This window comes from Lycium ferocissimum, chromosome 2 (genome assembly GCF_029784015.1).
Source record: "Lycium ferocissimum isolate CSIRO_LF1 chromosome 2, AGI_CSIRO_Lferr_CH_V1, whole genome shotgun sequence".
In the NCBI taxonomy this organism is placed as follows: domain Eukaryota; kingdom Viridiplantae; phylum Streptophyta; class Magnoliopsida; order Solanales; family Solanaceae; genus Lycium; species Lycium ferocissimum.
Window position 1 is genome coordinate 52,249,690 of NC_081343.1, and position 27,509 is coordinate 52,277,198.

Below are 27,509 nucleotides of genomic sequence, written 5' to 3' on the forward strand. Positions count from 1 at the left end.
CTTCGGCTGAGGCGCGGATATCTCGCTCTCTTTAAGGAGATTCAAGCCCACTGCAGCAAATTTACCGGTCCAAGAAGAATCTTTCCGACTTGTCCCCTCCGATACAACGGCCCGAACACGTCGTATAACTCAACGAACTCTGGACAAGATGTTGAGTCCAAAGCTCCACCAAAAGAACACCTTCCTTCAACTAATAAACTCTTTTATTTTTCACTTTCCTCACTTTTCCTCTCTACACCCACAAGTTATGGATTGAACTTATTTTTTTTCTTGAATATATTAATTGGTGAATCATAATTCATCCTTTTATAATGGATGAAAATGTGAAAAACATGTTCAACAAAAATGTGAAAAACATTGTCACATTTTTTACTACAAAATAATGTGAAACTAAGACCAAATTAAATGTGAAACTAAGACCAAATATGTTCATATGGTGGCTACCATGGTTTTCACATTTTTTACCACAAATTACAATGTGAACTAGGACCAAATATGTTCATATGGTGGCTACCATGGTTTTCACATTTTTTACCACAAAAAATGTGAAAGATATGGTCAACTTTTGTGGCTACCCAAATTGCATGGCAAGGCACAAAACATGTGAGAAATTTGGACAAAATGTGAAAGATATTTGTAATATTAAAATGCCCAAAAAACCTAACACTGTGTTTGACAGTTTCTCTTCTTCTTTTCTTTAAGTGAAAGCTGAAAAAAGAACAAAGAAGAAGCAAATAGCTCCTTCCAATCAATTGACTCTGGTGACCACTATACTTGGATATCAAGTCCCGAATATCTAAGGGTTTAACTGAAGTTTTCTCCACTTTAGTCCCTCCAAATCCTTGCTACTTGTTCAGGTATATTTTTCACGCTGGACAGCTTATTGTTTTGTGCAAATCTCATCAGATGTAAAACTTAATAAACACCAATGTTATTTAGTCTTAGTATAAGTTCAAAGCTGAAATTATCCATCATACCTCAAAATAGCAGCGATTTGGTATATTCTTCGCTTAACTTTGGCATTGTAACTTTGGCTCCTTTTCTGCTGCTGCTGTTGCTTTTTGTTTTGTCTGAACAAAATAACAGTTATTCATCACTATATACATATAGTATATTGTTTTGCTAGTTATATGTGTGATTTAGTGTTGGTCTCTTCAAAACAGAGCCCATTAGCATTGAGGTGTACTCCATACTGCCTTGATGTCAACACCAAACGTTGCCTAGCGAGACCAAGCTGCAACTAGCTTCAAGGCTTAATCATCCACTTTTAACTGCGTTAATGTGTCTGCTTTTTAACAGCAGTAATGTAACGAGCACTCTAGTGCCTTGATACCTGCACAGAATACTGCCTAAGCAAGACGACACGTTGACACCAACTTGCGCTGCAGCTAGCTTCAGTGTTTAATTGCCCCTCAAATGGACTTTTTGCAACACTGATATGTGGTTTCTTTTTTCTTTTCCTCTTTTTTTCCTTTTGAGCAGGATCCCACCTAACCTAGGAGACCATTACATTGATACAACTTGTTAACAAAATGAAATGGCGTAACTCAACAGAAAAAGCTAATACATGGGATAAGGATCGTCCAAACCATATAAGTAAGCTACAGCATACAACATATACCCTCAACCTATGTGGGACTCTAACACCACCACCACCACCCCTCCTACCCGCTCCCCACCCCACGCATGTCCAAGATTATACCTCTAGAGGCCCAATATTGACTAAGACCAAGAATAGAGATGAGTTTGGCACATATACCACATTAAGAAAATGAACCTTCGGCGAATTCAACCCCAAAAGCTAGCTGTTGAGATTGAAATCTTTTGCAAACCAAAGGGCGGATCCACCCTTTCATGTTGGGGTGGCATGGCACCCCCTCGATTAATAAATTTTTTATATACTTATGTTGTAATTTGCTTAAATTAGGTTAAATATTTGATCATAACTTTGAGTTGTAAATTAGACAAAGGTGTCACGACTGGTAGACATAAGTTTGAATGTATCTTGAACATTTTTCGACTCCCATTTTTCTTTGCGCTTTGTACTTCCTTTGTACCGTCACAGGTAATTTTCCGCCCTCCCAATTTTCTATTTATCTTTTTGTTATTTATATTGCTTCCTTTTTTCTATTATTTTATCCGTGATCTCTAACAAGAACACACAAATAGAAACTTCAAAAACCCTTAAATCAAGCATTTCTCTTAATCTCAAATTTGTGAATATTTAAATCGAAAAACCTGGGTCTCAATGGGAATTTTGGATTGAGATCAAACTTCAATTTTTTATTTTTTTTATAATTTCTTTGTTTATTACTCCCTCCGTTCATGTTTACCTGTTTATATTTGACTTGGGACACTCTTAATAAGCAATAAATAAAATGAGAAATGAATTGGAGTACTTAATAATAAGGGTAAAATAGGTATAAAATGGTAAATTATGTCTTGGTTTTTCAAACTATATAACCTACAAGTAAAAGTGGACATATATTTTTAGTATAATGGACAAATAAAAATGGACGGAAGGAGTGTATAATAAAAATTTATGCTATTCTATAATTGTTAAAATCAGTTTAAATCACTTTACTACTTAAATTGTGATGAAAATTTCATAAGCACTGCTTAGAAAAAACATGAAATTTATGATTTATTTTTTAGAACTTGTAGTTTATCTAATTCTACATTTACTTATGGGGTGTATTTACCTATTGAAGAGTTTTTCTATTATTTTTCTTATTTTGATTGATGTAATTTGAAGATGTTATTTTACTTGTGCAAATTCATTTTTTAATATACATAAGAGATGCAAGTCCCTTGGTGAAAATATTAATTTTACTTCTGTTGTTAATGAGTGTTAATGGGTGTGATTCCTTATTTAAGATGCTAATTATGTTCGTTTCTTGATTTTTGAGATGTAATTTTCATATTTGCAAATAAAAAAAAGTCTATTAAATTGACCCGAATAAACTAAAAAGAGATGAACCCGACCCAAATACACATTCCTAACAAGATGTACATTGAAGAAAATTGTGGCACCCACCACCTTCAAATCTTAGATCCGCCTCTGCCCAGAACCATATAAGAAAACTACTTCTTATATCCTCCATTAAGGTGACACTCGAACACAACAAAGTGATATCGAAAGCAGGTTCTTCCACCTTCTCAAACAACGCAGTAGACTCCGAGAAAAATCACAAGTTCGGCAAAATCTTGTCGGTCCCTATCTACTGACCAGTAGACTTAACTTTAGTCAAATGATATTTAGACATTAAAGTTCAAGACACGGCTCTGTAACTTTTTGCCTAAACTATTTTACTTAACAGATGTTGATTAGCCAAAAGAAAAGGATGTTGTTCTAGAGTTATTTTCTTAGTAATTGGAGTATAATTAACCATCAGCGCATAATTCAATTCATTAGTGACGGGTAGTAAGGGCATTTAACCTTCACCACATGTACTGGGCCAGAATCATTAAATCCTATTCAAGGCTACCCATGATTTTACTTCTTCAATCTTTACCCGGTTCTCTATAAAAGGGATGCTCTTTAGAGCTCATGTTCTGGGCATAAAAATAAGAGAAGTGAATATCTCAAAGATAATTAAGTCATTCACTTAAAAATGCCTTATTTTGCATTACTTTTTACTTCTTGAACTTGTACTGCATAATCCTTTAACTTCCATCAATTTCCAAAGCACAATAAACAAACCAAGGCGATTATAAGATTTCAAGACACAAGAACTGATTTACTCTCATTATAATTTTTCTAAAAGATGAGACAATATAAAATGAAGCCTGAGTTAGTAGCAAAAACTTCCAGCAGATACAGTCGGGTTAACGACTTTCACTATTTCTATGACTTGTATATCCACAAGCACTGAAGTAAACAGCCAACAATTCTATCATAAACCATTCGTGTAGTATGCTGGACAAATAGAAATAGTTACTAATAAAAATTTAATCTTTGTCATATCCCTTTGTTTGAGTTCTAATCGCCTGAGATAAGTTATCACTACCAGATGGTTGAATAATAGTACCAGGATTGGTGATAAAACCCTTTTTCTACTGAATAAGGTGGAGGGTATTTTTGTATACTACAATAGATGTAATTTTCAATACAACAAACCGAACATGCAATAACAAATAATATCAGGATAACTAATTCCACTGTAACTAATGCCTACATAACTTATCTTCAAACCAAACAACCCCTAAGAAGAGTTACTCTTTTATAAGAGATGCAACAAAAAGAGGAAACTGCTTTCAAAAAATTACTTGCTGCTGCTTATTCTTAACTATTTGCTTCTAATTACCTCAACTAGCAAGTTTCAAAGCATCAATAAAGACCATAAGTAAAACCCATCTTAAAATTGTTCAAAAGAGCAATAGGAAATGTCACCTTAGACCTACTATAGTAAAACCGTGTCACATATTCGGTAATTAAAACACAAACTACAGCAGCAATCACGTCATTAACTCCTAAAGCTCCAAATGATAGAGAAATTGTTTGCGCCACATAAAATCCACCCAGTAATGATATGCCACCAAACAGTGTCCTTCTTGAAGGGGTTTTAAAGTAATTTCTTGAAATTTCAGGGACAATACGAATAATGTCAATTAGTCGCCTAGGTCCTCGTTCATTATCTTGTACAGCTTGAATTTTGATTGATTTGAGTGATGATTTTGACCTAGGTAATGCCCTAATTTTTGGAGTTATGGACTGTTGGATTAGGGTTGTAGATGGTAAAGACAGAGAATGGGTCATTTGATATTTATGTGATTAAGAGGGAAGTGAATATAGGATGGACGATTAAAGCAATTATTGGTTGAACAATGTATAAAAGATGAGGTATATGAACATGAATGAAACCCAATCCCCAAGATCCCTGTTTTTTGTTTTCCTTAAATACCCCTGATAGATCGCTAGCACCTCTTTTTTCTTGAAATCTTGTGCCAACTAATAGTAGAAGAAGAATCGGTGCTCATCTCTTGTGAATGCTTCAACTGTGTATATGTCTGTCAAATGAATTCAACTCATAAGAAGCATATTAAAGTTTGAATTATTAATTAAAGAATGCCTTAGTATAGCATTAATGATTGCAGTCATGTGGATATCAACTTCAAGAGGCTGCTAAGAGACATAGGCAAAGCGTTTAGACTTGAAAATAGCTTGACTTTGTTTTCTTTTTGTCCTTTCTGAGTGTTTGAATTTGGTTTTTGTAATAATTACTTTTGGGATTATTGTGAGATATTATCCTTGTGGTTTAATAGCTCTGTTTTCTGATTTTAAAACAACAGCGGATGGATTGAACGTGATAGTTTTAGATATGAAAAAAGAGACAAGAATAATTGTGGTATGAAACTCGCAAAAATGTACTTCCTCGGTTTCAATTTATATGACATACTTTTCTTTTTTAATCAATCTAAAAAAGTAACGACACATTTTTTTTTAGGAAAAGGGCCAAATATACCGTACTATTGGAAAGATGGTCAAATATACCCTTCGTTATACTTTTAGCATCAATTATACCGTTAATGTCGTTATCTATTGCTCAAATATATTCATCCATTAAAGTTGTCCACCTCAAAGATCCTATCCTACGATGCATGGATGATTAGATGAAAGGTGGATACTGCGTGATTATCACTTTCATCACCTCCTAACCCATTTTACTCCTCCCCTCTTCCACCACTAAAATTTCCATCCCCTCCACCATATAATTACAGCTCTAGAAAACGAAGGACTTACTATTGAAATTAAGAAAAGCGAAAGAGCTTCTTGAAGATTCAGAGCAGTTCGCACACTCACAGATGTAATTCGGACCCGGAATTGTACTACTGTACCTTTGTTCAAATTTTCTCTTTTGAAATCAATTTATTTAAACTATATACTTCCACTATAATTCTCGTTAGTCAATACCTCAATCCGAACATTTACAAATTGACATCCATTGCTAGGTTATTGAAACTTCTTCTTGATTTGCAGAAATTAGTGCAGTATGAAAAGGAAACGAAAATAAAATTCTTGGATTGGTACCTTTAAATTGTGGTCCTTTTTTTCTAGAGCTGTAATTATATGACGGTAATGATGGCCATGGTGGGTTGGGGGCGGGGGTGTAAATTTTAGTGGTGAAAAAGGAGAGGAGTAAAATGGGTTAGGAGCTGATGAGGGCAAGCGAATGCAGATCCACCTCATCAAACGTCATCGCATGTGATAGAATGTCTGGTGGACGCACAACTTTAACGGATGAAGGGTATATTTGAGCCGAATAGATAACTAAGAAGTGATATTTTGACCCAAAGATAACGAAGGATATATTTAGCCCTTTTCCAATAGTACAGGGGTATATTTGGCCCTTTTTCGCATTTTGTTACTTAGCAATAATTTTACTTAAACTTTACCTTTTACGTTTAATGATATTTATAACCACACAAATATATTTAGCTTGTTTTAGACCACATTATTTAAAAATCTTTCTTTATTTTTTAAATTCCGTATCCAATCAAATTACATCACATAAATTAAGACGGAGGGAGTAATAATTTGTGTGTTTTAACCTATCCACTCTAATAAATAAGAGCTGCTCCTCTGGTTAAAAGAAAGAGAAGCAGAGTTGGGTTTAGACCAAATGACCCAGGCACGCTATCAGTTGAGATGGAAAAAAAATAGTGGAAAAAGAGGATGACTGCTTTCACCTGAAAATTATAGAAAATGTGAATATCTGATAGAATTCTTCAGATCCGAACCGATTGACCGAACTAGGAAATTTGGTGGGTAACGCTAGATTAAATGGTTGACCCTCACAAACTTTAAATGAAAGTTTGAAATGGCCGGAAGTGGCTGCCAAAAAAAAAAAAAAAAAGAAGATGCCAGAATAGTCATTGGAAAAGGCAACTTGAATCTCTACAAACATAGCAGAGGCTCTGATAGCATGTTAATGATGAAAGTGTATTTCGCTTCTAAGCCATGAGATCCGTCGTAGTTGAAATACTCTCTGACAATATCTTAACACTTCTGTTAAAACATTAGTAGTCAAAGTGATATTTTATAGACCAAGATAGAGTTGAAATACTCACAAACAATATCAAACTTCTGTTCAAACTTTAATAGTCAAAGTGATATTTTATAGACCAAGATATAGTTGAAATACTCTCTAACAATATCACACTTCTAGGCATGTTTATCTTATTGTCCACTAGTGTATTTAGCCGCAGTTGTAAAACCTTCTTAAATCTATAATATTATTAAATTTCAGTTATCTAAATATTAAAATAATCACAAAGTATAATTTCTGAAACTTAAAGTAAGTTATCATTAGTTTGTCTTTCAAAAGATAAACTTTTAAAAAGTGTTAAATCAATGTGTATTTTGGATGCAAAAAACAATAGCCACTAAATTACATGTTCATTCACATTTCAAGGGAATGAAAAGTGCAAAGACCAGAACCCCATGATTACTCATATGATTTTGGCGATGTCAATCGTCGATTCCTTTATGATTTGCCTAAAATTACCAATTAGTTCTATTGTGTTGTATCTCATTATTTTGTACTTTATTCTGTTTTCAATATAGTTTATGATGATGGTTAACTTTCACGGTTCTCAAACTACAAGTTGATATCGAGCAGAATATACATTCAGCTTGTTATATCCGGCATTTTGCGCATTTGGAAAAGTTGGAAATAACCTTGACTTGCAAGGAATAGGGTCATGTTTGGATTTTCTTAATATGTGCATGCCGATTATGGAAGTATGGATGCGGAGATATCGGCGAGGCTAAGTGGCAAAAATTGAAATTTTGGAGGTTGGTTAAAGGTGCAAACGAGACTTACAACCAATTGGGCTCAAAAAAAAAAAAAAAATTAGAGCCCAAAGAGAGGCTTGGCCGGCCATGGTCCAAAAAAGAGGTCCAAGCCCATGAATTTAATCATGTGGTTAGTCATGTGACTTATTAATAAAAGGGAGCTAAGCTTCAAGAAATTTCAAGAAGGTTAGAAGAGAAAAAAAAAAAAAAAGATGAAGAGTGGAGGAGAGCATGGCATTCGGCCATGACCATGGAATCTTGACTCCATGAAATCTTCTTCTAAAAATTATTTTCTTGCTATATTCCTACTAATTCAAGGTCCCTCTACAACGTGGTGCAATTATTTCGGAAGATATGTCGTTGGTTTTATCGATTCAACACTTTGGACAAGTGAAGAAGTTGGAAGAAGAAGGTAAGAATTCATCCCTTCTAATTATGTTTTGAAGGTTTGTTTGTGTTGTAGTATGTGTAAATGAGTAGAACATATAGAAACATGGAAGTTTGCATGGCGGAAGTGCATGTGTGCATGTGGCCGAATATATGTAATGTTGTATGGTTGAGATGAATTGAATTTTATGTTGTATTTTAGTTGTGGTTATGACGGAATTTATATTGGAAATGAAAGATGGATGAATTTGATGGAATATGGAAATGTAGGTGTAGTAGCCGTGTGTACATCAAGTTGAATGGAAATGAATTAAGTTTGTTTAATATGTTAGTTGTGTTGTTGCGATCTCTATAATGTAAGTGAAGGTAAAATGACGAAAGTTAGCATTGAAATGGAATGTAGAAGCTTACGTCGTCTTAGTATGATTTTATGTTCTTATGATAATTAAGTTGTTAAGGTGTGAATTATGATGATTGTTGATGAACTTGGAGGATAGAAATATATTATGAATATGTATGTTAAAGATTAGAAGATTTGGATAAAGTACGACTTTGGTGGAAAGTTGTATATTTTGTATAGCTTGTGTATATATTGTAGAAATGATATGAAATGCTTTCGAATGGCATTGTAATGATTTTAGTTAGTAATGAATGTGAATATGATGGTATTGATTTGGACGTGTGAAGTCGGAATGGAAGTTATTGTATTATGTTGGAAAGTGGGCTAGTTGTGTTATATTGTGTTTTGTTGTGATTGTTGATGTTGTTGTTGGGTTGTTGTTGATTGTTTTGAGCCGAGTTGAATCTCGGGGATGATATATGTATAGGGGAGATGCTGCCCAAATTTTTATAGACAAGTATTGGTCAAGAATAGAATTTCTAAGTCGCATGAATAGTAATTGGTCAAAGTGACCATTTGCGGTGTTTGCGGGACTAAAATCTTATTTGATTTTTGGCGATCGTAAAGGGCAAGAAGGTATGTAAAGCTTTTTGTTTTCTTTTCATGGCACGACATAGGTGTTAGCTTCGGTTTCGACCCGGGTCGCTCCTATCCTGTCGGAATCTACATCATATCTAAAGTTGAGCCGTTTTCATTCAATTTAATTGAACCCAATTAGGCTCCAATTGACTAGATTGTTCTTGACATCTAAACCTTGTACAAATCTAATCCGATCATTCTAAAACACTTACTAATGATATTACGAGGTTCAACGAGCGTGATTTAAGTACGCCACCTCATTTGACCCGAGGTGGGCCCACTATTCCCGAACCCACTACTATTGTGCTATTAATTTGTTTTCGAATAATATTTAAAGGAAACGTTTTGGTCGCTCTTCTAATTCCTAAATGTCAATTGTTTGAAATATTCCATTAAGTCCTATGATGTGTTTTGATATGTACCATGAATCCGAATGTTCTGTCTTGACATAACCTACCGTGATGTCCGAAATGTACGTACTATGACTCCCTCCGATCTCATTGATTTGATTTGTTATTCGATATGCCTCGTATCGAGTCTACCGGAAATATATATGTTATTTTTATTGCATTTTAGTTTCTCACTACTCCACTCGTGGATGCCTCAATGCTTCCTTCACCGAGCCCGGCTGTGATTTGTTATCAAGCGCGTTCCACTGCATTGTTCGCCGTGCCTCGGTGTGAGGGCGTGAGTATGGACATGTACATGGGTCCGAAGTATGATGTGCCGTACATATATTCTGATATACGATGATGTGATGTGATATGGCCATTTGGTATGTTATGATGTGTTTTCGGAGATATTCCCACTCGAAGTATGATGTGTTATGGCGCGGGAGACGGCGCCTATGTTCCGTTCACACCGAGTCCCATAGCGGGGCCGTTTTGGCATATGTTTCTTTCGTCGCATTACTTATGATTTCTCGATATGCATTTTTGTTTACCTATGCATCTCGTTTGTTTTCCGCACATTCTCGTTCGATTTTAGTTTTATTTATTACGCTCTCTCGCTTTTACATATTCGTATATTTTCCGCACTCCTTTCTAACCGGGGGTCGCGTTTACGTGCCACGCAGTACAGACGTTTGATTTGGTCCGCCGCCCAGGTTATCTCGGGTCACCGTTCGAAGTGCTCCTTGTCCGAGCCCATAATTTGGTATAGACTTTTCCATTTCATATGTACGTATTTATTATAGGCACGACGATTTTTGTCGAGTCATATGATTATGTTTTTGTTGTGCAGGTTCCAGAGACACGTGGGTGTGGGTTCTGTATATGTTTCGAGAGGTTGGCGTACGTTTACGGGTTTATGTATTTTGTGACGGCCTTATCGGCCTTCGTGCGTCATGCCCACTCGACTTGTTAAATTATTATTTCTGCTTACTTTTAATATTTTGCTAATTTAGGTTAAGGTACGTATGAGTGCCCAACTAGGGCACGTGTCGCGGCCTACGGAGTTGGGTCGTACATGACTACACTGTAATAGAAGTCTATATACTAAAAGTAAGAAAGATTTATCATAAGAAATACCACATCAATACTTCCATCCTTTTAAGTTTCCCTTGTACTGAAACAACCTCTTTTGTGAACAAGCAGGGTAACTTTGCGAACAATAGACCTTTTGTGTCCCGTTTCTTCCCCAATCTCATGCATAGCGATGGCTTAATGCACCGAGTCTGACCTATATATGTGTGTGTGTGTGTGTGTGTGTCTATATATATATATATATATATATATATATATATATATATAGTGTGTGAGATTTGATTTTGATCATTGTGAATGATCTTAATAGTCTAATTTTGAATTCACCCGAACTTTCACCTATTGGTGAGGAGTTGATTCTCTTGTAATTCCCTCACTTATTTTTCCCCTTCATCTCTCCCTTATATTTACATAAAAAATAAAAAAAGATTTTTATCTTTGTCAACAACTAAAAAAAAAAAAAAAGATAAGAGGTAAATTAGAACATAGAATCAAGGAATAACTACATATAGTTTTCATTTGCTAAATAAAATATTAAAGAACTTAAATTAGTAGAGCAATCAAGTAAAACTAATGCAAAAAGGATTTTATTGGTTTCTCGGAACAAATCTAATCAATAAATTACCATGTAAAAGAAATTAAAATAAATTTATACAAAAGAGAATAAAATTAGGAATTTAGAGACAGTTCAAAATTACCTTAGACGAAATGCATTGAACATTGAGGTAGATGCTACCAAACGTACCAAGCTCCTCAATGGAAATGGCATAGCACGAATCACCAAAATTTCTAATATTGAGTAAGAGAGTGTAAACTTTTCAATAAAAACATTGACAAAGTAAGAGAGTGTAAACTTTTCAATAAAAACATTGACAAACCTTTGCCTGTAAAGTAATGGTTCCATTTGAATTTTTCGCGAAAATAAACATAGAAATAAGGTCAAAGATATATTCACTAACACATGAATCTCATAAAACAAATTGTTACTGTGAAAAGTAAAACAGAAACATGGTACAATGGACCTCATCGTGCTGGAGAATTTCCTAGTGCATGTTGAAGCTAGAAAGGATAATCATAAAGCACAATTCACATATGAATAGCTCGGTAGTATGAGAGAAAGGTTGGTTCTTGTTCTTTTATCTCATATCTTTAGCATGTTAATACACATTAATAAAAAATTAATTAAAGGGAAGCAAGAAGACCCATAACGTTTTTTTATCTCCTACCCTTTGCACATTACTATACAAACTAATAAAAAATTAATTAAACATAATGTTTAGGGAATTTAATAGAGTATAATCTTTGATTAGCTCTCGCATTACCAAGACTAAAGACAATAATTTCACTTTCCAAATTATGAATACCACATCAATATATATTAAATTCACAAACAATAAAGTGGGAAATTTAAGAAGAGTAATTAAAAGGAATTAAGAAAGGAGAAGGCACTTTTGAAATACTTGAAAGCTAATGGTGGCTTTTCAATTCCCCACCAATATATACTCCCTCCATTCACTTTTACTTGTGCACTTTTAATTTTTTACGTCGTTTAAGAAATAATAAATGAAGTGTGTATTTTACCATGATGCCCATATTAATTGGTAAATAATGGTATTAGTTTTGAAAAATGATTTGGAATGAGTAATTAATGTTAAGGGTAAAATAGGAAAAAAGAATTTGTCTTATCTTGATATGTGAAAAATGACAAGTAAAAATGAAAATCTATTTTAAATATAATTACAAAGAAAAATGAACGGAGGGAGTCGATTATTTAATAATTAATAAAATAACTTATAAATAATGAATTAATGGGTTATTACAAAATTTAATGAAACTTAATACACAACATTGGAGAAAAGGGCCTCACAACTTCTTTCATATTATAGTTAACGTTTTCTTTACAGATGAATGTTTAGCTTTCTTTACGGATAAATGAGCATTTAATTGCAATAACTATTCTTTTTATGCTTGTATTGAATTAGGGGTTTTCTTCAATGAATATATTAGATTTTTTTAATAAAACAAAATGAGGTAAAAGCTCAAAAAAATGACAAAAAATATAAATAGGAATGGTGGCCATAGAGAGGTGTTACATCACCTTGTCTATGCCTAGCTTTATATTATATATAGATATAGATTTTGTTAGTGATGCAAACAACTTCTTATATTTTTTTTTTTATCATTCATCTTCTTTTTTGCCTCTTTTAGTTAATAGCACATGAATTCCACAAAATATGGGAGCAAACACTCTGCTATTTATTTGAACGAGAGTACTTCGAAGTTATATCTATGCACTTAGAATTTGTATTGCCTTAATTTCAGTTTCATAGCTTAACTAAATTTTTTTATGAACAGTCATGTTAATTTAAGACACCAGTTAACACAACAATATAACAATCACGTGTAAACTAAAACACTTACATTAGTGGAAATTAGGTAAAAGGTCTTCTTCTTTTTTTCTTTTTTTTTCTAAATAATTTTAACGTAGTGATTAAAATTGGGGAAGAATCCTAGCTAAAACTAAACACGGTTGGTTTTTTTTTTCCCCAATATAGTTAGTAAAAGATTCCTTCATACTAATTATGAGCCAGAGGGCCCTGATTATAAATGGATTATTTGTCCCGGTGAAAGGGACACTCTCCTTATTTGAATTGATGCAAGTATCTTTTTGCTTTCATGTTTATGAGCCACTGTTATTTCTTAATGAGACATCTAATTACATTAAGAAAATCATGCATTTTCTCCCACTATGGTTCTTTTTTCTTTTCTTCGAGAAAGGTAACAGTCCTTCTCCCCCTAAGATTCAAAAGGTGTGTGAAGCTCATTCCTTACTTGACGAATGGAAACTGTGGGTCCCACTGTCATTTCCTCATCCACCTCTCTCTGTTTTTTTCCCCCTTCCTTTTCCGAAAACATCTTTGATCTTTCTCTCTCTTTTCATATGAAGTTCTTTTCTTTTCTTTATTTTATTTTGAGATAATTTTAATTGCCTTCCTAGGGTTTTAGCTATTTATTTGCCTCTTTTACGATTTACTATATTATGCTTATTTCTCTTATTTTCATTTTTTTGTAATAATTTTTTTAACCTATTTATTATTAATATAAAAAATTATGATCTGACCAATTTAACCTTTACAATGTACTTTTTTTTATATTAAGTTTATTTCTTAAACATATTGTTAAAAAAATTATTTCCATCGATCCCCAACTACATTACTCTGAAAGTACGTAGAAAACACCTTCCATGGCTCTGATGATTTTACCAAAAATGATGATGTGATGCTATCCCCTGGGAATCATAGTATTTGCTCGAGTTCCTTGATTGTTTCAGTTTCACTTGGTTTCCAATATTTTTAAGAGAACTGTCAATCTGATAAAGAAATTAGAACATTGAATAATGTAATGCCAGTAGAATTTCATGGGTTTGAGCTTATGACAAACACCAATGCAGGATGAAACTTTTGGAGGTTAATGGGATTACTTATCCTTTACCCTATTAATACAGCAATTTCAAGCTTGGTAAATGAACTATTAACTTCTTTTTTCTTTTCAAATTTTTGTTGAAGATCAATGCTAATTTTAGAGAATTCTTATTCGGCTTTTCCATTGAAAATAAAGCTGTAGAAATTTAATTGGCGTTGCTCTTGATCCTAAGCATAATGAGAAAAATCTAGCTTCTAATTAACCAAAACGGGATTGCTTTAAAACTGAATGGTGAATTTGTGAATTTTTTTTTAATCTACCATATAAGGAAATTTAAAAGATTGTTCTACAAAAGTTAATTAAACATAAAAGTACATTATAAAGGGTAAATTGGTCAGATCATAATTTTTATATTAATAACATATAGGTTAAAAAGAATTGTTACAAAAAAATAAAAATAAGGGAGAGGCCAGAATATCGTAAACCCCAAATAAGTGGCTTAAAACGAAACGAAACCTCGGTTTATATGTGTGAAAATCCCTTTATTTTTTGTAAGGAGAAGGTATAAACAATCAACTTACTATTAAGAATTAAATGTTCATTGATCTTCTTCAGGTTGTAATTCCTCTCCCACATTTCTTTCTCTTTCATAAAATTTCTAAGAGGAGTACTGAGCTTCCATTTCTTAGCATCAACGTACTAAGATAATTTAAAAATCACAAAAGTTTAGATTGATCTTTATTAATCGTAATAATTTAAACATTACAAAATTTTAATCTCATATAACTAATACAACACAAGTTATGAATTAGTAGTCGTATTAAATATATTATATAAAAAAATTGCGTAAGAAGGAACTATCAAAATAATGAGCAATATTCAATAATCAATTATAGAATCGTATATAGTGACTATCTAACTTAAAGTACAATCAGATATTCCAAACATGCAACGGAAAATAATAAGAAGACATCAAGAGGTGGACAATGCAATTCGTTGCGACTTCTCTAGAACTTCCACCCTCTATAGCATTATAACAGTCAAATACTCTTTGGAATCAATTCATATATTATTATATCTCTTAATAATTTATTATAATAAAATCTATTATTTTAACATTACAATCTTTATAAAATTACTTATCTATAATAATATTACTCAAATGTCTATATTTTTATTAATTTCTTAATAACCAAAAAGGAATTTATATTCTATTGGAGACATAACTTTAATATATTTTTGTAAGTTTTAATTAGGAATTTGGAACATCTAAAACTTTAACTTAGAACGGAAGAAGGGAAAATACATAACCCCCCCCCCCAAACGTATACTCGGATTAATTATGACGCACCCAACCTTTGCGAGCGACCTATTACCCCCAGCCTTGGCCTTATTTTTTACCGTATTTTTTGTACCCTTTTCGGCCATTTTCGTGTCAACCAGAAGCAGCAACGCGTGAGAGTATAGAAGCTGCTTAAAATCCAACCAAATACACCTCAAATCTCAACCAAACAGCCCCAAATTTCAAGTTGCGAATTCCTCTCGACGTTTCAGTTCTTTTCGGATATTACCCATTCAAATCGGAGTTCGTTTGTGGCAATCCGAAACTTCGAACTCGAAGCTTCAATGGAGCTCGTCAATGGTAATTTCTTTGCTTTGAATTTTTCACCTTTCCATGGTTATTACGTTCTCTAGCTTCGACGTCCTTCTCCAATAGGTTCAATCCAACAAATGAATCCAAAAAACACTAGCTCACCTTTCCGGCTTCTTCAAAATTTCAACAATGGAGGTTTTCAAAACTTTATCACTTCCAAGCTTCTCTAATCAGTCAATAAAATGAGTTTTAGCTCCAATCTATCATGACAAGCTGATTTCAACAACACATGGGCAACACCCAGATTTCAATCTGCAGCTTTCGGACGATGAAGAAACCAGCAATGGTGGTTCACGTTTTCAAGCCCACATTCAGTTTTCAAATCTCAAAGTTAACTTAGGTTCAGCTCAAATTCATACTTCAAACAATAACTCCCAATCTAAATCACAAAAATCAAATAGATTTGCATAGATCTAAATCACATTTTCAACAATTTTTTTTTTTGAACTTTTAGATCTGTTCGTGACTAATATAAACTCAAACAATGACACACTACTTCAAGAAAATCACCAACAACAGTGGTTTCTATTTTTAGATTTTCTGATTTTGCAATTTTTTTTTGTAGTAATCAATCCAAGAAGACCTGAGCAAATTGAAAAAAAAATGATGAAGAAGAAGGCGATTTGCGTGTATCACACCTAACAATTAAAAAGTGGGGTCGTGTAAAAATGGCCGAAAAAGGGTACAAAAATACAGAAAAAATAAGGCCGATGGGTTGCCCAAGGTTGGGTGCATCATAATTAATCGGAGTATACGTTGGGTTGGGGGGGGGGGGGGGTTTATGTATTTTCCCAACGGAAGAAATAAAACATGAAGCTGGGAACTTTTGTACTCTGCCATTTTTTCACACGGTCCACCTTATTAATATTGTATTATCTTTTTTCAAATTCTTAATTAATAAAATATGAATATTATTTGAGATTTTAAAATTAAATACTTTTATTATCAATTATAACATTAACAAATTAAAAAGTGAGTTTTTGGTTTTTTTTTTTTTTTTTGTATATAGCAATGAAACAAGATCTAAATTTAGATGTTATTATTGATGTATAATAATCAATCGCTATAAAAGGCAACAAAAGAAAAGATAAACGAGATTGTTAAAATAATTGTATCACTAAACTCCTAAAGTAGTCAAAACTCTCCATTTAGGCAAGCCCCAAAATATAAGCGCATTTGAGAAACAAATGGCTCTAATAGTCATTGCATTGTTCTCTTGTAGTTAGTTTTGAACTATTAACACTAACATTATCATTGACAAATTATGAAAATCTATATCTATATCTATATTTATATATATAAAATAGGAGAGGTACAATGACGTGGTTAAGCCAAGTGGCAAGCTAATAACAAGCCACTTGGCAATTTTAAGACAATAATCTAATATGCTTTGTAATAAACTTTTTGAATTGTAAATTTGAATTGAAAAATATAATTTTTTCTTAAAAGATTTGAAATGATATGATTAGGCTAAATTAAAGGTAGTATAACCTTTATAGGGAAAATATTTACTACGGCTAAAGATTCCCTATCTTATTGTTGTCTAATCTATCCCATTAGATATTAAATTTCAAAATGAACTGCAAGTTGAAGTGCTTACAAATTCTAAGACTTAAAAGATTTGAAGCACTCATTGTACTCATCTTATCTAATTAAGAAAAGAATCAACTTTAAAAGATCTCAGCCCATAAAATAAATAAATAGGAAGATCTAGCAGGCGTTGGATTCAAATATGCTGTTATTTATAAGTGGATTTGAGTTGAGATAAAAGTTTATGAATTTGAATTTTGAATTGAGAGATAAATTTTGTTTGAATTAGTTTAAAAATTAAAATATATTATTCTCCTTTCTCCTAGTTAATCCCTTAGATCATTGTCAATCCACACAAATTTTGCAACGTCATACTCTTTGTTTGAATTGAGCTGAAGAATTCTCTGCTTACAACTAATTAACATTTGTTTTGGTTTTTTTATGCAGGAGAATTATCGCAGTCTCACTTTCAAAGAAACTTATTACGTTCGTATATTTTTCATTGCTATTAGCGGTTGGAGACTTTTCTCCCCTCCCATATATGCAACCAAGCAGTAATAGTAAGTTCATCTAGTTTTGGAATTATCAATTATCTATATGACTAGATGTATGTTAAATCTACTATTCCCTCTCCCTACATAAATGAATTTACTCTTCTTTTTGTTGTTTTCTTAAACTTATTTTATATAAATAATTATTTTAAGTAGAGGTATAGGGACACAATAAAATGAAGCGAAGAGTACTCTTCTTTCAGAATAGGAGACCCAACAAAAGGAGATGAGACAAACTAAGATGATGGTATTTTCCTTTTATATATAGAATTTATTATTTATAACTATGTAATTTTTATTAACATTTGAGAAAAAAGAATAAATTGTTTCCCATGTATATTGTCTATATGATCTTCTCATTATTTTGTTCAGATTAATTGTTGAATAAAGATATGTGTATCATTAGTGATACCAGAATACTACAATGATGATTTCATGGGAAGTTTCAATTCAATTTTCTCGGTATAAATCATCATAAAATTGTTGATACGTTAAACCTTTATTATGTTAATTAGTTGTTTCTAACTACTTATAAATATGTCAATTAGATATGGTAGAAAAGATTAATTTTATTCGATCAAACCGTACTTATTGTTAATATTTTATTAATTAATTATGTATAAATATATTAATGATATATGATAAACATGTTAACTTTATTATATCAAAATATCTAACGTAATTATTACCCTGATATTAAATATGTCAATGAGATAATGATCATTGTTCAAAATTAGTGTAGGAGTCCAATTTTTTAAAGAGGGAGACTTTTCCTGATGAATACAATAATTAAAGTTTTTTGAAAAGAAATTCAGATTTAATTTTTATTTTTAAGTCCTAATCCTAAACTTTTATTATTATTAATGATAAACACATCTTCGGCTCCTTCTCTCTATAGTAATAACTCACAAATCCAAAAAGTTAATATAAAATATAGATAAAAAATTATTGCAAAATGTGGCTACAAAGGACTGATTTTATCTCTTTCATTTTGCACTTGAGTATGTTTGTTTGATGTTTAATTTCGTTTATGGACAATCAGTATGCATTACTATTTGTGCAAATTCTAATGTGTGATGCTCTAAATTATGTCCTGATGAAATTTTTTATAGTGGATAAAGAGGTATATTGATATTCTTTTTTTTTTTTTCAAGTTTCTTAAAGTATAACACTTGCATTTTTTTTTTGTTCTTCAAAAATCAATTTCATTTTAATTCTCTTAAAATTTTGGGTCGACATAAGTTGGTGTATACCGAGGAGTAGAAGGTTAGATGTTCCTTTGGCACCTTTATTTCTTTTCTCATTGTTCTTAAAAGCTTCTTTTGTACTCATGTACTCACAACAATTTTTTTCTTTTTAACCAAATTTCTTTATCTTTGAACTTCGGCTTTATTTTCATGTTTTCAGAAATTTGAGGAGCTGTTAAATAAATATAATTCAGAAAACATTCTCAATATACTATGTACTGAGATCTTTGGAATTCAAGATTAACCTTTATCATCTTCAACGCTCTTCGTAAATTCAGCACTAAAACGAACAATTAAAGGGAAGAAAATAATGTAGAAGAGTTTGAATAAGAAGTAAATTTTAGGATTTTGGCAAGAACTGCAATGATACTATCAAAGATATATGGGTAGAGAACGGGAAAATATTGTGTTGAGTTGTGAATTATTATATGAGTTAAAGAAAAAAATCATAGGTACAATATATAAGGAAATAATTTAAGACATTGGGAATAAACATTGTCTATCTTTGATTTTTCTATCATTTTCCAATATAGAACTCATGCTCGAGTGGTAGATATGTGTAGCGGTAAATAATATTTATCCAAGTAACAAATTATTAGAAATTCACATGGCAAAATTTGGACTATATTAATAGGCAATAAAATAACAGGGAATGTAGTTTATTTTTTAATCGAGTGCGCTTATATTTTGAATTTGATTTGAACTATTAACTTATTTCAGTTGAGTGTTGTTAATTTTTTTTTTTAATTTAGATGAAATATCAGAAATTCATTTTTAGTATAAAGAGAATTAAGATAGGAGTAATAATTAAGAAAAACTTCAATATTAATATAATTTTTTCCAATGAATATTTAACACGAATTGGAGCGGGTAAAGAATTGCCTGAACCAAATAAAAAAAAAAAGTGGGGTGTTGGGTGGGGGTGGGGGTGGGGGTGGGGGGGGGGGGTTAAGCAATTGAAAATATTATCTGTAAGGGATAATTATAAAAATTAGATATCAAAACTTTCTTATTCTTTTTTTCCTTTTTAACTTAAAAGGATGTTAAAGAATTATTTTGACATCCTTTAATCAACTCTTCACGTGTAAGAGCATTAGAAATTGATTTATAAAGAGAAAATAAATGATTTGCAATTTTCACATGGATGACAATTTATAAGTAATTAGATTTGATATGATGATATTATAAATTAGATATGATGATTTATTACTATTAGTTTCTTTTGATATTGAGCGCGCGCACCGCGCGGGTACGAATATTAATATTAATTAATATATAAAATAGGAGAGGTATAAACAATGTGGTTAAGCCAAGTGACAAGCTAATAACAAGCCATTTGACAATTTTAGGACAAAGTTAATGAGAATTAGGACAAAATTAAATTCAAACGAAAATTAATAAATTAATATTTCAAAGTTGATAATATTTGAATTGAGATAAGAAAGTTTGAATTTGACTTGGAATATGTAAAATTTTGAATTGAGATAAAAGAAATTGGAATTTGGATTGAATTGAATCTCTTTTCAATTATCCTGTTATACCTAGATGGGTAGATAGTTACATAAAAACTGTAATCCCTTAGATTTCGTATTTCTTCAAAAAAGTTGTCATCTTTTTCTATGATAATTATCATCTTAAAAAAAAAAGACTTTTAATTTAAATAAGATGATATATGTGCATGATAAATTAAAAAACATGATATACACTCCACTTTACCAACCAAAAAAATCGTGTGCTATTATCCATTTTACAATATTAATCATGTCACAATTAAAAGATATTTTCCCAATTCAAATTCAAATAGGTCTTATCCTATCATATAGTTAATTCAAATAGGTTACCGAACGGGTATTAACTCAATTGCTGTCATTTAACTATTTATGAAGAAACCCGCTATGAATACGTTAAAGCTGTTACAAAAATTGCACCCATTAATTTGTTATTTGCTTTATACCCAGAAATACTAACGTTTTTTGTGTTGTGGGTTTTCCTTTTGCAGAGGTTTCTTCTCACTTAGGCTATGATACATTGGATGCAGTTGCCAAAGATAATATAATTTAGAGGTAAAATAAAAAAATTCATAAATTTTCTTATTTTATGGTGATTTTAGACACTGAAGAAGATGAAGAGATTGCAATGAATAAAGAATTGACGGAATTAGCTGCAAGACCATTTTAGTCTCTATCACCACCAATTGCAATCATCTTGGTCAGTTTTTATCAATATTGTTCACATGAATGTTGATGATTTGTTTTAATTTCATTATGCTAATTAACATGACTAGAGATTCATGTGTTAGTTACTTATTTAGAAAAGCTTATTCTTTAGGTTTTATACTTCTTGCTATCAAGGTGCGTATCCAGAATTTAAACTCTATGGATCTTATTTTTTTTTTTTTTTTAGCATTAAACCATTATATTTTTGAAGTTATAGTTTTATATCTACTATTATTATAATTTTAGTCATTTTTTCCACATAAATATATGCTCCAAATTGAAAGTTATGGGTTCAATTGAACCCCCACCTATAATCTAAATGTGTCTCTGCTTGCTGTTTTTAAATGCAGACAAACCGAGACAATCAAATTAAACTATATATCAAGTTACTTTATCAAATATTAACTTTGATTTCCTTCATAAATTTCAAGCTTCGCATTGTTGATTTTTACATGAATAGCAATGACAACAGTCTTGAACGTATTAGCAACAACTCAAGCCGAATCCTTTCCGGCAACAACACTAGCCAGGATTTCATACTTTGAAGTTGAAAGGGTAACTCAAGGGTTCGACCAATGCAACTTGCTAGGCTGTGGAGGTTATGGCTCTGTTTACAAGGGCATCTTTGCAAATGGGATGGTTAGGGCAATCAAAGTGTTTAATTTACAGATTGAAGGTGCATTCAAGAGTTTTGATTCTGAATGCGAAGTTTTACGCAACCTTCGCCATAGGAATCTTACCAAAGTTATCACCAGCTGTACTAACTTTTAAAGCTTTACTTCTAGAGTACATGCCCAATGGAAGCCTGGAGCAGTGGTTACATTCTGATGGTTACTTCTTGAATATGATCCAAAGATTAGACATAATGATCGATGTTGCATCTGCTTTGGAATATCTCCATCATGGTTATGTAACAGTTGTTGTACATAGTGACTTGAAGCCTAGCAATGTCTTGCTAGATGAAAGACAGGTTGGACATGTGAGTGACTTTGGCCTGGCGAAGTTATTAGGAGAAGGGGAATCTATTGCTCATACTAAAACACTTGCAACGATGGGCTACATCGCACCGGGTAACTTTCTTTTTGGTCTCTCATTATCGAATATAAAGTGTTATTGTACATTAACTAGTACTTATGCGAGTTTTGATGTAATATATCACAGATTTTGCATGAAAATGATGGTACTGAGAACATCGAAATATAACTGTCAAACTCTATATTTATGCATACGACCATAAAGAAAAAGAAACTTGCAGTAATATCGTTTCAGTTAATTTCCTTACTCTTGTTTCATTCCTGTTGTACCTTCATTTATTTTATTTTTATCTATTCAAGGTAGATTCAACTGTTTTTATATCTTCCAAATATATACATATTATTTTCGTTTATTTATTTGGCACATAAGAAACTAATTACTCTAGTAACATTGGATCAGAGTACGGAACAGTAGGATTAGTTTCTAGAAGATGTGATGTGTATAGCTATGGGATAATGGTCATGGAGACTTTCACAAGAAAAAAGCCATATGATGAAATGTTTAAAGAAAATTTGAGCATGAGGAGTTGGGTCTATAATTCGCTACGTGCAGCACCAGAGGAGATTATTGATGTCACATCAATGGAACCAGAAGAGATTGATTTCCAGAAAAAGTTGCATTGTGTGTCCTCTATTTTGGAGTTGGCATTGCATTGTACAACTGAAACTCCCAATGAAAGATTGAACATGAAAGAAGTCCTGGCAAATATCAAGAAGACCAAACTGGAATTCCTTCCCAAATGATGTAGCAAGGTTCATGTGAAGGTAAATATCCAACTTTCTCAAATATTCGATGAATTTTTTTCCTCATTCAGGAATAGAATGGATTATTGTCTTGTTTGTACCATATATAAACGTTGAACTGGGTAATTGTTTTCATACAAATATATACCCCTGTAGTAAAAAGAGAAAAAAGAAGAAGAGAATTGGATTGGAGGACAACTTCTTTAAGAGTCTAGTTTAAGAAGGAGAATAAAAGGAAAACAAAGACCAGTGAAATTAAAAAAGAAACTTTAGTTCAATAAATTCAAGAGCTCAAAAGAACAAGGGAAAAATAAGAAAAGAAATTGAGGTCTAATGCAAATGGTGTAGGGAAATAGGTATCTTGATATATTATACTGATAGACTCAGGTCTTTTCCTATTTCTCAATTGGTCTTCTGCTCAAGGCAACTCAAGTTTGATCCCAAATAATATTTTTACAGGTAGGGCTGCCTCTTCCACCTGGTGTTAGGAAATTTGGATGACCCCAATTGAGATGACAACCACCATTTGGTCCGAGATTTAAACTTTTCTTGTTTCTTGTGCTCTCATCTCGTGTACGATTTCAAGTTTGAGTATATGTGTGTGTCAAATAACTTTTATATAAAGATGTGTACTAATAAAGTTGGTCTGGCAGGATGCCTAGTATAATATTATTAATGATCATTATTCGTAGATATCAAGTTCAGGAGTCCTTTAATTTAATAGTGTGGTTCAGTATGTTCGTGGATAATATTCTCACTGAGAGAAGACTGCAACTCTTTTTTCTTGAAATCTTGTGCCAACTAATAGTAGAAGAAGAATTGGTACTTATCTCTTGTGAATGTTTCAACTGTGTATGTCTGTCAAATGAATTCAACTCATAAGAATCATATTAAAGTTTTAATTAATTAAGGAATCCCTAATATAACATTAATGATTGCAATCATGTGGATGTCAACTTCAAGAGCCTGCTAAGAGACAGGCAAAATGTTTAGCCTAGAAAACACCTTGACTTTGTTTTCTTTTTGTCCTTTTTCCTCATTGGAGACTTTAGCTCTGACATATAATGAATTACCATATGCCACCGTCTTCAAAGACAAGATCATATCAATAGATTAGAAGGTGAAATTCCAAATAAAGGAGAATCAAAGTGCGGCAATTTGCTTTTCCAGCCTTGTATGACTATGTCTTTTCATCATTCAAGGAGAAGTAAAGCGCTTCTCATAATACTTGTCCTGTTGGGAGCTTCACTAATGGTAGTTGGATCAATCGTTGTGTTTATGTTAAGGAGACGTGCGAATAGAAATGTTCCAACTCAAGCTGAATCCTTACCTACAACAATGATATTAGCCAGGATTTCATACATTTAAATTGAAAGGGCAACTCAAGGGTTCGACCAATGCAACTTGCTAGGTCGTGGAGGTTTTGGCTCTGTTTACAAGGGCATCTTTGCAAATGGGATGACTTTGGGAATCAAAGAGTTTAATTGACAGGTTGAGGGTGCATTCAAAAGTTCTGATTTACGCAACCTTCGCCAGAGAAATCTTACCAAAGTTATCAGCAGTTGTGCTAACATGGATTTTAAAGCATTACTTCTAGAGTACATGCCCAATGGAAGCCCGGAGCAATGGTTACATTCTGATGATTACTTCTTGAATATGACCCAAAGATTAGACATAATGATTGATGTTGCATTTGCTTTGGAATATCTCCACCATGGTTATGCAACAGTTGTTGTACATAGTGACCTGAAGCCTAGCAATGTCTTGCTAGACGAAAGTTGGTTGGACATGTGAGTGACTTTAGCCTGACCAAATTATTAGGAGAAGGGGAATCAATTGCTCATACTAATACACTTGCTACAATGGGCTATATTGCACCAGGTAATTTTCTTTTAGTCCTTTTATTATCGCATATGATGTGTTATTTTACATCAAATAATACTTAATAATTAGTTTACTAGCTCTAATGTAATATTTCACATTAGAACTGGGTGAAAGCACAGTGGATAGCTTAATTAAAGAAAATGTAATATATCACAAATTAAGCGTGAAAAAAATGGTATTGAAAACATACAAAAAGGAAGCAAAGAAGACTCAGCCAGGTTAAAGAATAAAGTTGCCTCTCTCTTCACTCAGATTCTAATGTTAGGCTTGCCAATTACATCATTCTTCAATGTGGATATAATCTTAAAAGGAAGATTTATAGCCTCAGTAAAGAGGATAGTTACTTTGCCCTGTTCGGCCAAGTTAGCAAGCATGTAAGCAGGAGTGTTACTTTCTCTTAAGGTAAGTGTGAAAGTGAAATGGCCAAGTGAGCTCATAGATTGAATCTGTCTAGTATCATCATTAATCTGCAAGAAGTCATATTGTTTCAATTGATTGCCTTACTCTTGTTTCATTCCCATTATACCTTCAGTTTTTAAAGTTTTTATCTACTCAAGCTAGATTCACTATTTTTTATTTCTAGCAATTATATAGTATTATTTTCATTTATTTATGGCTCGCCAATAAATTAATTATTTGGTGGAGGTTTATAACCTCCGTTAATTGCACTTTCAACCTCCGCAAATTACCTGGTTTTTTTTTTTTTTTTTAAGTGAATTGACATAGCTGGTGGTGGTATGGAAATTGTTTCTAGTAAAATAAACCTTGAGATGAAATAGAACCTCGTTGCAGATTGTAGTGACAGTTGTTCTTTTGTTACCATATCTGAATGCACACCTAGCCTTCCAAAGTTTCCAACAGATAAAAGCAGGTATAGCTTGAGTAGCAGTCCTTATAGCACCTGGAGACAATTAAAAGACCAAAGTAATTTCATTTTTTATTCATCTTTGAAATGGCTAACGCAACCATGATGGATGTTCATATATCTTCATCTGAATTCATGGCAACAACATCCATGTTGGGTGTTATTTCATGATACCACATTGTGGTAGACCAAAGTTAGTTGATATATCATCTATAGGGATTTTCCCTTTTAAGAGTTCTCCATAGAAGGAAGTAAATCATAAAAGGAATTTTTTTTTTCCTCCAAACATCAGTCCATAGATTCTGTTTTTCTCTACTTTGTCTAAGAAGATCATAAGCAGGTGAGTAGGAGAAAAGACCATCATTGGTAGGCTCCCAAATAGATTTATCATTGGTACCCCTGTTACCAATTGTGATCTTTCTGAGTTTGTGGATAACTTTCTGAGTATCCTAGGTTTATTGTTACTTTCTGAGTTCGAGGAGAACTTCTTTAGTGAGCAAATAAATCAAGAATTTATAAGGAGAAGGACCAACATTCTTGCCTATTGAAATTTAATTGTGGTGAAAGTTGAAAAATATGCTTTATGTTGAAAAGTTAAGCAAACAGCTCAAGTCTCCGTTACTATTATAGTATAGTATATTTTTGGGTGTGCTTAGTTCGTATTCATAATGATTGTGCCAACTCAAATTTGATCCCATTTAAACTTCTGTACAGGTAGTGCTGCCTTCTCTTCCTGGCATTAGCAAATTCGGGTGACCCCAATTGAGATGAGAACCAACACTTGGTCCGAGATTAGAACGTTCTTGTTTTTCTTGTGCTTTTATCTTGTGCATATTTTGAGTGTGGTGTGTGTGTGTCAAATAATTTTAACATATAAGATATGTACTAAAGTTGGCATGGAGAATGCCTTGTATAATATTGATGATCATTATTATGTAGACATCAGCTTCAAAAATCAATGGAGAGTAGTAGTGTAAAATGCTCAACTACCAGCTAGGCTCTTTTGGTTACCAAGATGAATGGAGGTGTCCCAATGACTGTAGATTTAAAGCACAACTATAATCCACATATTTCACTCACTCACAAGTCACAATTGAGATGATAGTGTTTATCATTATCTATACAGGGATGCAAAATTTGGAAACTTGAGCAGTCAGACAAACTCTTTCGGAGGGTTTTCACTGAAGTTAGAAAAAACATTATGGATCTTTCTTTATCTCTATAATTTGGCAGGAATTATACCCAGAGAGATTGGGAGTCTTCAGAAATTAGAGAGACTCTATTTGCAGTATAATAAATTAAGTTCTTCCAAATCGGATGAGCTCTTCCAATATCTCTACGCTAAGATGGATGTCACTTGCTTTCAATAACCTTTAGGGAATACAAATCTCTGTATTGCCTTCCCTCCAAGTTCCATTCTCATCTTGTATTCTTTGAATTGCCAATATCCTTCTTCTCCTTTTGATCACACTGTGAAAGTATGCGATGTTTTTGTCCCCATCGTCTAGCCATTTAGCCTAAGCTTTTTGCCTCAAAACTGCATCCTGTAGCTTTTGGGTGAAAATTCTCTGTCTTTGCTTTGTTTAGCTCAGTTTCACTTAAAAGAAGTAGGAGTATAGTAAAAAAATTCATAGACACCGTAAAGGTTCACGATCTGAACACACCCTAGCAAGGTGAAAAACTGAGGTTGATTAAGATGCTATCCAACCTCAC

The 27,509-nt window shown here is 32.6% G+C and overlaps 2 protein-coding genes across 2 annotated transcripts in view; one reads left to right on the top strand and one right to left on the bottom strand.

The window, feature by feature from the left end:
- LOC132047722 (receptor kinase-like protein Xa21) overlaps window positions 1–27,509 on the top strand; it is an 89,108-nt gene that overhangs the window by 24,652 nt on the left and 36,947 nt on the right. The window lies entirely within an intron of this gene.
- On the bottom strand, window positions 749–5,271 carry LOC132043960 (uncharacterized). Its single transcript, XM_059434423.1, has 3 exons — window positions 4,394–5,271; window positions 1,334–1,495; window positions 749–1,070 (listed from the first exon to the last, which is right to left on the bottom strand). Exons 1-3 carry the CDS (start codon window positions 4,757–4,759, stop codon window positions 1,011–1,013), a joined length of 588 nt encoding a protein of 195 aa, XP_059290406.1. The 5' UTR covers window positions 4,760–5,271; the 3' UTR covers window positions 749–1,010.